At 42.5% G+C, this 13417-nt stretch overlaps 1 protein-coding gene across 1 annotated transcript in view; it reads left to right on the top strand.

The window, feature by feature from the left end:
* LOC116336284 (NACHT, LRR and PYD domains-containing protein 1b allele 1-like) overlaps positions 1 to 11547 on the top strand; it is a 147492-nt gene extending 135945 nt beyond the window's left edge. The window contains exons 5-15 of the mRNA XM_039609149.1: positions 2676 to 2849; positions 5215 to 5388; positions 7456 to 7496; positions 7675 to 7704; positions 7850 to 7926; positions 8696 to 8751; positions 8884 to 9098; positions 9301 to 9560; positions 10712 to 10831; positions 10929 to 11070; positions 11214 to 11547. Coding sequence (XP_039465083.1) covers positions 2676 to 2849; positions 5215 to 5388; positions 7456 to 7496; positions 7675 to 7704; positions 7850 to 7926; positions 8696 to 8751; positions 8884 to 9098; positions 9301 to 9560; positions 10712 to 10831; positions 10929 to 11070; positions 11214 to 11533 — 1609 coding nt within the window. The 3' untranslated portion in view covers positions 11534 to 11547. The remainder of the gene's footprint in view (positions 1 to 2675; positions 2850 to 5214; positions 5389 to 7455; positions 7497 to 7674; positions 7705 to 7849; positions 7927 to 8695; positions 8752 to 8883; positions 9099 to 9300; positions 9561 to 10711; positions 10832 to 10928; positions 11071 to 11213) is intronic.
* The last annotated feature ends 1870 nt before the right edge of the window (positions 11548 to 13417 follow it).

The raw sequence follows: 13417 nt of genomic DNA, 5'->3' as shown, positions 1-13417 counted from the left end.
CACTGTTACGACCCCCTCTGCAAGGCGACAGGAGGGGAGAAACATACACAAGCCCTCTCACGAAATCTGAGTTAATAAAGGGCTTTATTACAAACATTAAACCAAAAACTGACGGGGCTGTTCAACAGACCACTGGGGAAACAATTAATACACAGTGAAAAGAACAGGGAAGAATAAAAGCTAAGGGTTAACTAAGGTGAGCCAGTAAACACAAGACTCTTATAAAACTAAGGTCGGCTGAATGTCAGGTGTAACACAGCAAACAGGTTTAACAAACAACATTCACATGCAACGCAGACGAGGAGGATACTGCATGTTCACTTCAGAGCAGCAGTTCCCCATAGTGTGAAGGATCATCAGCCTTTTATCCTCCCAGGTGCAGACAATCAGCCAGTCAATTGGTCTTGGAGTGGTCATGGGATCTCCAGGCAGCCAATCGTCCGCGAGGTCTGGCACACTGTGATCTGCATAAAAGAAGGCTGGCACAGGACTCCGAGCAGCCAATCACCCACAAGTCATGGCACACTTGGATTTGCATGAACACAAAAAGGCAGTCTCACTCCCTCCAAGGCCCAGGGCCGTAACAGACACTAAACTGCAGACATCAGGCTGATATTATACTGATCCACACTGAGGATCTTCATGGTAAAGTCTGTTTTCTTCTTCTCTGGTTTAGTCCATTGACTGCAGCAGAACAATGTTCACATTTCAAACAGTGAGACTCAACGTATGGCCCGCGCCCACACGCAGCCTGCCCACCTTTCCTGATTCAGAGAGGGGACCCTGATTAACTGTGTAGTGTTCTTCCTCACAGTTCTAAGTATCAGACACAACAATGAATAATCCACAGCTGACTGTCTTTAGCAGGTCAAAGGTCACGGCACACAGCAGACAGTGGGAAATATTCTAATTCTGATCATTTATCAGCACATATCCATATGTATAAAAACAAAGCTGACACTGTGAGACTTGATCAGAGGTGTGATCATCACAGCAGAGGCCTTTGTGTCAAAGTCACTGAGGATCAAACAGAAACACATGAAGCAGATTTTCCTCTTCTGGCTTTTTATAGCAGATAACCTTCAAAATCTTCTGCAGTCGATCAAAAACTGAAGCAAACCATGAATCAACATGTGAACATGACCTGATGCTGCTGAAGTGAAGCAAAGTTACAGAGGTTTGATTACAGACACAGCTGAGAGTTTGTAATCTGTCATCATTTTAAAAGGTTTCAATTTCTTCAGTATTGAACAGCAGAAATGAGGCTTTGTTTTCGGAGGCCGACAGCAGTGAACACAACAGCAGACTGGTGCGTAATAAGCAGTGAATAATGCAGAAAACAGATTTTTGAAGGTAAACTGTTCTTGAAGTACACTGAGAGAGAGAGAGCTGTGCAGGAAGTAAACGTCAAAGAGAGAATTCATGACGATGTTCATCAAACGTAAAGCGTAGTTTGGATCTTCTTTTGCTGCTGGTTCACTCAGTTTTGGTTGGAGACAGATGAAACCTGCAGCTTCAGGATCTGTGAGCTGTCCACTTTCAGCCCCGACGGCGTGTCCGTGTCCGTGCCGTCGAGTGAACGATCCACGCTCTGTGTTTCCATCTTTGTGTGTTTAGCTGCTCTCATTTACTGTTTTATCTGTTTGGTTGTTGTTGAAATACTTTTGGGAGCTTTAACCTGAGATTCTGGAAAAATACATTTAAATTAAAAATCCATTCAGGATTGAATGAATCAACATCGCTTTATTCAAATTAAAACCATTTAAACAGGAAAATCCATTTTTTTGCAGCCGCCTCTAATGCTGGGTAATGTCAGCTGGTCCATGTGCAGCTGGCTGTGAGGCTCAGGGAGCGTCTACAAAGTGCAACACTGAAAGAACATCATCCATAAATATTGAGGAATAACTGGACTCTCATACAGCGAGACTCAAATGCCTTTAAACATCAGCTTATCCTGCTGATCCAAGTCCAACACTGAGTTTGTAAAAACATGTTTGTCAATCATTTTGTTTGGTTTCTGAGGAAAATGATTCAATAACTTGCTGCTAATACACAACATTTCATCATATTTCCTCATAACCCTCTTTTGTCTGACCATTTGATCCCATTTGAATTTGCAATAAAGGATCCACAGAGTTTGGTGACAATAATGACAGTAGATGTTTGTGTGAAAGTGCTGGAAGCAAATGAGTGTGTGATGTTCTTTCAGTGTTGCACTTTGTAGACGCTCCCTGAGCCTCACAGCCAGCTGCACATAGAGACCAGTGTTGTTAGTCCAGGTCAGAAGATGACTTGTTGGAATGAAAATGAGCTTGTAGTTTGTCTGCTTTAATAATGTGACTGGAAAAAGGTGTTGGACTTCAAATATGTCCATTTCTTTCACACTTCACCTTTAAAAGTGAAGCCTTGTGGTTCCTGGAAGAAAAAACATGACTTTTTCAAGACTTTGTCCTGTTTTTATGATAAATGTACGACTTTAATGTGAAACATTCAGAGTTTTTTCTCTTGTTGTGTTTGTTTGAAGCTGCTTCCTGTTGGCTTCAGCTGTTTGGAGTTTCCATTTTCTAAACTTCTACATTCTGAACCTTCTTCAGCTCTGAACAGATGATGAAACACTGAATGATTTCAAGCTCACACTTTGTCTAATAAACTTACATCTTTCATTCTTTATACAGATTGATGAGCTGCGATTTGTCAGAGATCAGCTGTGATTATCTGGCAGCAGCACTGAAGTCCAACCCCTCCCATCTGAGAGAGCTGGACCTGAGCTGGAACAAGCTGCAGGATTCCGGAGTGAAGCATCTGTGTGGTTTCCTGGAGAGTCCAGGATGTGGACTTGAAACTCTGAGGTCAGTCAGCATGTTTTAGTTGTGCTGAGATGAATATGATGTGAAAGTTGTGCTGACACTAAACTGCAGACATCAGGCTGATATTATACTGATCCACACTGAGGATCTTCATGGTAAAGTCTGTTTTCTTCTTCTCTGGTTTAGTCCATTGACTGCAGCAGAACAATGTTCACATTTCAAACCTTCAAAGAAGAAGAAAAATCCTCCACTGGATAATTCACTGTGAAACTCTCCAACTCTTCATTCCACCTTAAAGTCTGTCTGACACTGAAATCCAAAGCAAAATGTGCGTTTGCTTTACAGACAGCAGTCCAACACAAACATACACACATCATCCAAAACACAGTCCAACATCCAAATCTCCTCCACTGCCAGCATGAATGATGGGAAAGAGAAGGAGGAAGACTCTGACATTCAGGGTTAGAATGAGTTTCATGAAGCAGACTGTGAAGATCAAAGCTGCATTAGAAGCTTACATGAATGAATGAGTGGACAGAAGTGGACACAGATCATCTGAAGCACTTCAAAGGCTTTAAATCAGCACATTTCTCTTTATTCTTTATCAACTCTGTTAGTTTCTCTCAGTTTTCTGTGGAATGAAGCTAACAGCAGGCTAATAAGATGCTGACCAATAGGTTTCTATTAAAGGTTGTAATTTGTATCTGAAAAAGTGCTTTGGCTCAGCAGGGATCAGCTTACAGGTAGAATACAGCTGCTGGATGGGATTAGCATGTCATAGCTATCTACCAAACTGCTAACTGGGGATTTCAGGCCATCTATGGATCATTTTTGCTAACTGTTTATTCAGCTTAGGCTCACAGGGCTGCAGCCTGTGCCCTAGCTGTCATAGGGCAAGAGGCGTGGTCCACCTGCACAGGTGAGCAGTCCATCACAGGGCCAACAGAGAGAGACAGAGAAGCACTCTCTCACATCCACACCTACAGCCAATTTAGAAGCACCAATGAACCTAAGCAGCATTTCATTGGACTGTGGGAGAACATCCAACCTCCACAGAAAGGCCAACAAGCTTCAACCTACAACCTTCTTGCTTTAAGGCACTAGTGCGAACCACTTTTCCCCATTTCAGCCCAAATCCTGCATCTTCCTGTTTCTGACTCCAGGCCAGCTCCGCTAACACTTCCTCATCAGACACTGCCACCAAGTGGAGGGAGTCTTAGTTCCATTTGAAGCTTCAGATTACAGTTAGTTCCTTTACAAAGAGGTGGAGGTGGTGGGGCCACAGCACCATCATCACTGAGTGCCATAGGACACTTAACCTTTGTTTCCATATGCTGGGAACTTCCTGTTGTTCCAAGGAGGACTGGAAAATGTGTGAAAATCTCCCAGTCAGTTCCTCACAGCACACTTCAATCATTTCCCTCCCACAGCATCAGGACCAGGGCTTTTTCTCTCTTTGGTCCCACTAAGAGATTTCCACACAAACACCTCATCAGTGGGACTCTCAGAGCTACCAGCCCTTTGCTACAATCACAAAGCTCTTCATTGAAATCAATGATATCAAAGCTGGAATCCAATGAGTCCAAGTCTTCTGCTGATTCAGCATCACATTCATCTTTGCTCCTTGTTCTGCATCCCCACCATGGACTTCATTCCTTTCCAAGCCAGCCTTGAGTGTCCTTTATTCAGCTCATCCTCTGCTTTACTTTTACACCTGATTTTAGCTGCTTTATCTCTCTTTCAACAAGTTTCTGTGCCTCAAACTTTTCTTCTCTCCCTCATAACAAGACAGCTTCTTCTGCCTGAGAACATGTTGGAGTGATTTACTAATCCAGGGCTGCTTATTGGGGAAAATACTTCCTGTTTTCAAAGTAATCCCCATTTTTCCCAGAAAGAAATGTCAGTAGAAATCGATGATCTAAGTGAGAACATGAGCCTTTAAAAAGTCCCAGTGGGTGCAGTCAAAGCAGTCCCTCAGTCCCAGTATAGAGTCTTTGGTCCAGACTGGAACAACTGTGTGCCCAGTTTGAGCTCTCTTCAGTCCTGTGACCTGACAGACCCAGAGGGGCCATCACATCACATGTAGAAGCTCCCCTAATGGAGCCACAACACATGTCCAATACTTAGTCTGTCTTGTTGGACCAACTGGAAGAAATGATTGAAGGACTTAGTCACAGAACAGAGATTCAAATCTCCAAACTCCAACTGGCTGCATCAGGACATATAGTCTGAAACTCTGCACAGTTTCCTGTTTGAAGCTGCGTCCTGGTGGCTTCAGCTGTTTGGAGTTTCCATTTTCTAAACTTCTACATTCTGAACCTTCTTCAGCTCTGAACAGATGATGAAACACTGAATGATTTCAAGCTCACACTTTGTCTAATAAACTTTCTCTTCATTCTTTATACAGATTGAGGGACTGTGGTTTGTCAAAGATCAGCTGTGATTATCTGGCAGCAGCACTGAAGTTCAACCCCTCCCATCTGAGACAGCTGGACCTGAGCTGGAACAAGCTGCAGGATTCCGGAGTGAAGCATCTGTGTGGTTTCCTGGAGAGTCCAGGATGTGGACTTGAAACTCTGAGGTCAGTCAGCATGTTTTAGTTGTGCTGAGATGAATATGATGTGAAAGTTGTGCTGACACTAAACTGCAGACATCAGGCTGATATTATACTGATCCACACTGAGGATCTTCATGGTAAAGTCTGTTTTCTTCTTCTCTGGTTTAGTCCATTGACTGCAGCAGAACAATGTTCACATTTCAAACAGTGAGACTCAACGTATGGCCCGCGGCCCACACGCGGCCTGCCCACCTTTCCTGATTCAGAGAGAGGGGACCCTGATTAACTGTGTAGCGTTCTTCCTCACAGTTCTAAGTATCAGACACAACAATGAATAATCCACAGCTGACTGTCTTTAGCAGGTCAAAGGTCACAGCACACAGCAGACAGTGGGAAATATTCTAATTCTGATCATTTCTCAGCACATATCCATATGTATAAAAACAAAGCTGACACTGTGAGACTTGATCAGAGGTGTGATCATCACAGCAGAGGCCTTTGTGTCAAAGTCACTGAGGATCAAACAGAAACACATGAAGCAGATTTTCCTCTTCTGGCTTTTTATAGCAGATAACCTTCAAAATATTCTGCAGTCGATCAAAACTGAAGCAAACCATGAATCAACATGTGAACATGAGCTGATGCTGCTGAAGTGAAGCAAAGTTACAGAGGTTTGATTACAGACACAGCTGAGAGTTTGTAATCTGTCATCATTTAAAAGGTTTCAATTTCTTCAGTATTGAACAGCAGAAATGAGGCTTTGTTTTTTCGGAGGCCGACAGCAGTGAACACAACAGCAGACTGGTGCGTAATAAGCAGTGAATAATGCAGAAAACAGATGTTTGAAGGTAAACTGTTCTTGAAGTACACTGAGAGAGAGAGAGCTGTGCAGGAAGTAAAGGTCAAAGTCAGAGAGAATTCATGACAATGTTCATCAAACGTAAAGCGTAGTTTGGATCTTCTTTTGCTGCTGGTTCACTCAGTTTTGGTTGGAGACAGATGAAACCTGCAGCTTCAGGATGTGTGAGCTGTCCACTTTCAGCCCCGACGGCGTGTCCGTGTACGTGCCGTCGAGTGAACGATCCACGCTCTGTGTTTCCATCTTTGTGTGTTTAGCTGCTCTCATTTACTGTTTTATCTGTTTGCTTGTTGTTGAAATACTTTTGGGAGCTTTAACCTGAGATTCTGGCAAAATACATTTATATTAAAAATCCATTCAGCAAATGAGTGTGTGATGTTCTTTCAGTGTTGCACTTTGTAGACGCTCCCTGAGCACTGGTCTCACAGCCAGCTGCACATAGAGACCAGTGTTGTTAGTCCAGGTCAGAAGATGACTTGTTGGAATGAAAATGAGCTTGTAGTTTGTCTGCTTTAATCATGTGACTGGAAAAAGGTGTTGGACTTCAAATATGTCCATTTCTTTCACACTTCACCTTTAAAAGTGAAGCCTTGTGGTTCCTGGAAGGAAAAACACGACTTTTTCAAGTCTTTGTCCTGTTTTTATGATAAATGTACGACTTTAATGTGAAACATTCAGAGTTTTTTCTCTTGTTGTGTTTGTTTGAAGCTGCTTCCTGTTGGCTTCAGCTGTTTGGAGTTTCCATTTTCTAAACTTCTACATTCTGAACCTTCTTCAGCTCTGAACAGATGATGAAACACTGAATGATTTCAAGCTCACACTTTGTCTAATAAACTTACATCTTTCATTCTTTATACAGATTGAGCGACTGTGGTTTGTCAGAGATCAGCTGTGATTATCTGGCAGCAGCCCTGAAGTCCAACCCCTCCCATCTGAGAGAGCTGGACCTGAGTAACAACAACAAGCTGCAGGATTCAGGAGTGAAGCATCTGTGTGGTTTCCTGGAGAGTCCAGGATGTGGACTTGAAACTCTGAGGTCAGTCAGCATGTTTTAGTTGTGCTGAGATGAATATGATGTGAAAGTTGTGCTGACACTAAACTGCAGACATCAGGCTGATATTATACTGATCCACACTGAGGATCTTCATGGTAAAGTCTGTTTTCTTCTTCTCTGGCTAGGCTTAGTACACCATTAATCAGTTGCAGTTGTGTTTTAACGTTGCTCTCTGCAGGGTTGATGACAAGACTTTTGAATCTTCCATAGACAAAACCAGTGAGTACTGAGACTCTGCGTCACATTCATCGCTATTTCATCAACAGCATATCACATGAAAGCTCGTTTGTGCTTATTTCATTCTGCAAAAATCTATAAATTATGGGTTTTTTTAAGGATGTGTTTTTAGGTACTGGTTTTGGTCAAAATATTTTAATACTTTTTAAAATCTTTTTAGTGAGTGAGAAGGCTGCAGCTGAAGAAGATGGTGTGTCCTTAAGGAAGAAAGAGAAATCCCTCACAGACAGTTTGTATTTGATCAGAAAACCACTAAAAAAAACTAATGTGATTGTAAACAGCACCAGTTAGAGTTCCAGGGAATCCTGAATTATTCGATGTTTGTCTCTCATCAGGTGACTCTGAGGTCAGACTGAATCCAGACTCATTAGACACACAGCTTGATTTGTCTAAGGATGACATAAAGCACAAGGTGAGAGAAAAACATGTGGATCTGATTATTGTCTTGTGACACAAAAAAGAGGCCTTCAGCACAGAAATTGTGTCAGGTGTGTTAAAGCACAGGGCAGACAACCAGTCAGGTTTAAGATTCTGTGTCATTGTCAGTATGTTACTCGCAGTTTTGAAAGTGTGTACAGATAACACCTGATGTGTACTCTGTGTGCCTAGGGGCACACGCCACTAGCTGTGTGGTCCATCTATGTTTCTACCCTCACCTATGGCCACCAACTGTGGGTAGTGACTGAAAGAACGAGGTTGCGAATACAAGCGGCGGAAATGAGCCTCCTCAGAAGGGTGGCTGGCCTCTCCCTTAGAGATAGGGTGAGAGGTTCGGCCATCCGGGAGGGGCTCAGAGTAGAGCCGCTGCTCCTCCACATTGAAAGGAGCCAGCTGAGGTGGTTCAGGCATCTGACAAGGATGCCTCCTGGGCGCCTCCTGGGTGAGGTGTTTGGGCATGTCTCACCAGGAGGAGGCCCCGGGGCAGACCCAGGACACGCTGGAGAGATTATATCTTTCGGCTGGCCTGGGAACACCTTGGTGTTCCCCCGGACAAGCTAGAGGAGGTGGCTGGGGAGAGGGAGGTCTGGGCTTCTCTGCTTAGGCTGCTGCCCCTGTGGCCCCGGATAAAGCGGAAGAAAAGATGCAAGATGGATGGATGGATGTACTCTGTATAGTTTGTTCACTGTTTACTTGTTTATTGCTGCTTTAAACAGCTGATGTATTTCCTCTCTGAATTCCAGCCTCCATCAAGCTTCACCCCTCAAGTACAAACTGAATCCACACACATCTCCTACAGGTGCTTCTAGTTTCACATTAGGTTGATAACATGTATGTAATGATGTGACAAGACCCGTGATACAGCTGTAGGTGATCAGACCTCAGCTCATACAGGCTGGTTGGAGTGCTTCAGCCCTTCTGTGTCCTACAGGTTCAGGTGTCCTGGTCCAGGTGTGTTCCAGTGTACTCTGACCAGACTAGTGTTTGTTATGGCTCAGGAGGCGGAGCTGTTGTACAGGACTGTCCAATGGGATGAGAGCCTCCTTCAATCAGCTGGAAAAACAGCTGCAGGGCCGCTGTTTAACATCACATGCTCTGAGGATGCAGTCTGGGAGCTCCACCTGCCACACTGTGAAACAAAGGAGGGTGAGCACTGTGCTGTGAAACATCTGTGTTACTGTGTGGTGCTCAGCTAATATGAACTGTTCTTTATCATAAAAATAACCATAATGCTGTTTATTTACAACAAAAAAGGATGGAGGTGAACTTGTTTGCAGGAGATGCAATCCTCAGATAAGGTGAGAAGTAAATCTGAACTCTCAGAATGAAAAGCTCTTTCCTTTCACAGCGCTGTGTGTTGATGGCCTGCTGTCTGTTGCCCACATCTCTGATGATGGGATGAGCATCTTGGAGCCGCTGGAGATCACTGCCACCCATGTGGTTGTGAAGGTTCCTCACCTCTCTGGGTGGGGCCTCATCTGGGATGATTTTAAGCGGCTCCTGAACATAACAGTAAATGGCCAAGTTCTGCTGTTCTTCCGACCTTCAGAGACAGAACCTGCAAGAATCAACGTGTTTCTACTCCAGGAAAATATCCCATTGTCAGAGGTAAATAGTTTCATCATCTTCACTCTGTGGTCCTCTCAGAATCCAAATGATTCTCAGCAGCTTTCTGATAATAAACTAAAGTTATGTACAGGTTTACTGGTCACTCCTCTCTGATTACCTGAGACAAAGAGTCAGGCTCCATTTAACTTTTCTTACCCACATTGTTGACCAATCACTGCTCTTCTTTATTCACTCCCAGTAATGACCCTAAGCTGTGAACATTTGATGTTTGTGACCCATAATGTCAGATCTGACACTTCACTGATAAAAATAAAATCATGGAGCTTTTTTTTTCTCTGTGCAAAGCTATTCTATCTCAAGTAGGGCTGTTCGATATAACGATATATATCGGATGACGATATAAAAACATCTATCGTTTCATTTTACACTATTGTTTGTTTCCTGGTGTCGCAAAATAAACTGTTTACGGCAATATTTTTTCATCGTTTTGATGGTCACTGTAGTGGCTATATTAATTTCCTAAAGTTCTCTCTTTCTCTTATATTTAATATAACCACACTACTGACGGACAAGCGCTTGTTTTTATGCGTTGTCGTTAGCAACAACGACGGTAAAACCACCTCGTGTCCGCTTGTTTATGTTCCACATAAACCTTTCACTATAAAACTCAAGATCCTGTTGAGACTTTTCAAAATAAACTGAATCACGTGAAAGAGCAGATTATTTACGGATGAGAAGCAAAAAAGAGCCGACAGGTGCTAAAAAATAAACCTTAGACTCGAACGTTAGAACAGGCTTTTCCCTGCAGCACGCTGTGTAATAAATACTCACAAAGAAAACGGCGGCCGTTACAACTTATGTCTAAAAATGTATCATTTCATGCATCAGTTAAAACACTCGACTCCAGATACATGACATGCAGCTGAAACACTTCGCGCATGTTGAGCTGCCCGAGATTCACAGAATTTACAGAAAATGTTACATTTTTGGGATTTATATCATTATCTGACGATAGAATTCTTATATCGGGATATGAGATTTTGGTCATATCGCACAGCCCTAATCTGAAGAATTATTGTTTTTGATTCATACTGACACATGATATTCTACACCTGATATGTTTAAATGAGCTCTACAGGTGAATAGACTTATTAATGTTACCAGCATAATAAACTGTCCTGTCACTGCAGGTGTCTGCCCAACAACACGATGATGCTAAATACATCCAGACCCCTGCTGACTGTCTTTTCAGCTTCAGTCAAAGGTACAGTGTCCACTGTGACCCTGAGAGCAGGATAATACAGCCGAAGGTGAGTCAGCAGTTAGAAACTATATGCTGCTGAAATGAAATGAAAGTCCTGGATAACCCACTCGTCATGAAAATGGCACCTTTGTGTTGTTGTTTAGCAAACACAGTTTCACTCAAAGTCTGGCCCAAATTACCATCCAACATTTCAAGTTTTCCTGAGTACAAATTCAGGGTTTGTGACTCTGATGGTCAAAGACCAAGAGGGGAATGAAATCTGGAAATCATCTGTTTGCCTGCCAGGTAAGATTCCTGCCAAATACCAGCAGAAATTACCCTACAAACTTTTTATTTTATATTTTATAAAACTTCAACTGAAATCATACTTCTCTTTTCATTCTCAGTTCAGAGTGCTGTTAAATGTCTATCTTTCTTTGTTCCTTCAGCACCAAGAACAGAAACCTTAATGAGAAATGTCCCAGCTGAGTCCGGAGTCCCGGCAGACGAGAGGCTGCTCACAGTTTACTCACAGTTTATTGACAGAGTGTCTGAACCTGTTTTAAAAAAACTTCTGGATAAACTCCTGGAGCAGCATGTTATCAATGATCAGGAGATGGAATCAGTAAGATCACAGCAGAGCAGAGCAGATAAAGCACGAGACGTTATTGACACAGTGCGACGAAAAGGAAGTAAAGCCAGCTCACTTCTGATCGATGCTCTCTGTGAGGAGGATCCATGCCTTTTCACGGAGCTGAACTTAATGTGAATGAACACAGATTTCTCATAAATCTCAAAGACCACTGACAGTGTCATTATTGTGATCTTCATGTGTGTGTTGGAAACTGGACTTTAGTTCTTATTAAAACCTGGACTCTGACTAGAAGCTGAGCAGGACATTGGATGGACTGAAGCAGAGTCTGGGACCTCAGTAAGTCTCTGGGCTGCTCATTATTAGTGCACAAACCAGGAAATATGTGAAGCTCCAACCTGTAGATGCTGAACCACATCTACAGGTTGAAGAGCAACACCTCAAGTTATCTGTGACCGGCATCTGTTTCCAACAATATTACAAGCTGTTTTTACCTTTAATGCTGGAATAACATATTGAATCACATGATCAGTGTTTACAATCTGATTACTGAGGTTCTCGTCTGTGCTAGCTTCTGCTTTGAGCAGCATTTTGTGTTTCTGCCTGTATAAATAAAGTTTTGCTGTTTGCTTTCTTATGCTGGAGTTTGAATTCATGTTTTTAAACAGTTTGAGCTTCCTGTTCGTGTAACCCGTTCATGTGTTACGCCCATCATTGCGTTGTGTTCTGGCGTGAAAGTAAGAGGCAGGAGACAGCACTTGGGTCTTTGGCTCTTTACTGCACATCTGCAACACAGAAATAAGTGTCTGATCTGTGTCACGTGCCTGCCAGTACACCTCTCCTGACGAAGGAAAAAAGAGTGCACGCTGTTAAAAAAACTGCAGCGAATACGCTCACAAGCCTGTAGCAATCAGGCTAACTTAGCATGCTAGCATTTCAGCTGCATTCTTGGCTAAAACTCATTAAAAACGTATATTAAACTCTGTCCTCTACAAAACTTATCCCGAACGAGTCTCTTAACGTATTCACATTGCAGCTTGGGCTCTGAACATATGGAACGCCAGGACTGCCATAATGAATTAATTAAATACACCATTAAATAATTAATTAAATGTGGTAATAATGAATTAAAATCGGAAATAATTAATTACATAAATATTTACAACACATGTAATTAATTAATTAATCATTGACACATTTAATTAATTATTGACATATTAATTATATTATTAATATAATTAATATAGAATAGAATAGAATAGAATAGCTTTTTATTGTCATTGTTACAAGAACAGTGAAAGGCAGTTTGGCATCTCTCCATATGTGTGAAGTACACAATAGCAAATGTATTTACACAATAGCAGACAAATTTACATTTACACAAGAGAAGATATGTACAAGTTATACATACACCTGCAAACATACATACATATATGTATATATACATATTTGCATCCGTACATGCGTACACACACATATTTCCACATACACACTTACATATATATACATACATATACATGCCATCTAACTAGCAGGTGCATTGAGAGGTGCAGTGTGATCAGTGATATTGCACATTGAGTGTGTGTGTGGGGGGGATGATATTGCACATTGAGTAGGGGGGGGGGTGGGGGTGGGGTGCTATATAATAAATACAGTTTAAAGAGGTAAAGGTGTTGGTTGCATTGAAGTATAAACAGAAATACGATTTATAAATAAGGTGTAATGTCCATGAGTGTTGGCAGTGCAGTTATCCTCCAATCAGGGTGGAGGTAGGGCATGTTTGACAGCCTGTGGGTAAAAACTTCTGTTGAGTCTGTTTGTCTTTGACCTGATGGACCTGTAGCGTTTACCAGAGGGAAGGGGGGGAAAAGGGAGTGTCCAGGGTGTGAGGGGTCCTTGATGATGATGCTGGCTTTCTGCTGAAGTCTGCCAGTATAGATGTCTCTGAGGGGGGTTAGTGAAGTGCCGATTGCCCGCTCTGCTGCCCTCACCACCCGCTGCAGTTTCCTCTTGTCCTCCGCGGTGCAGCGGTTGAACCAGAGTGTGCAGCAGTAAGTCAGA

Source organism: Oreochromis aureus, linkage group 3 (assembly GCF_013358895.1).
Source record: "Oreochromis aureus strain Israel breed Guangdong linkage group 3, ZZ_aureus, whole genome shotgun sequence".
Lineage (NCBI taxonomy): Eukaryota > Metazoa > Chordata > Actinopteri > Cichliformes > Cichlidae > Oreochromis > Oreochromis aureus.
This window is presented reverse-complemented; position numbering and strand designations above follow the sequence as displayed.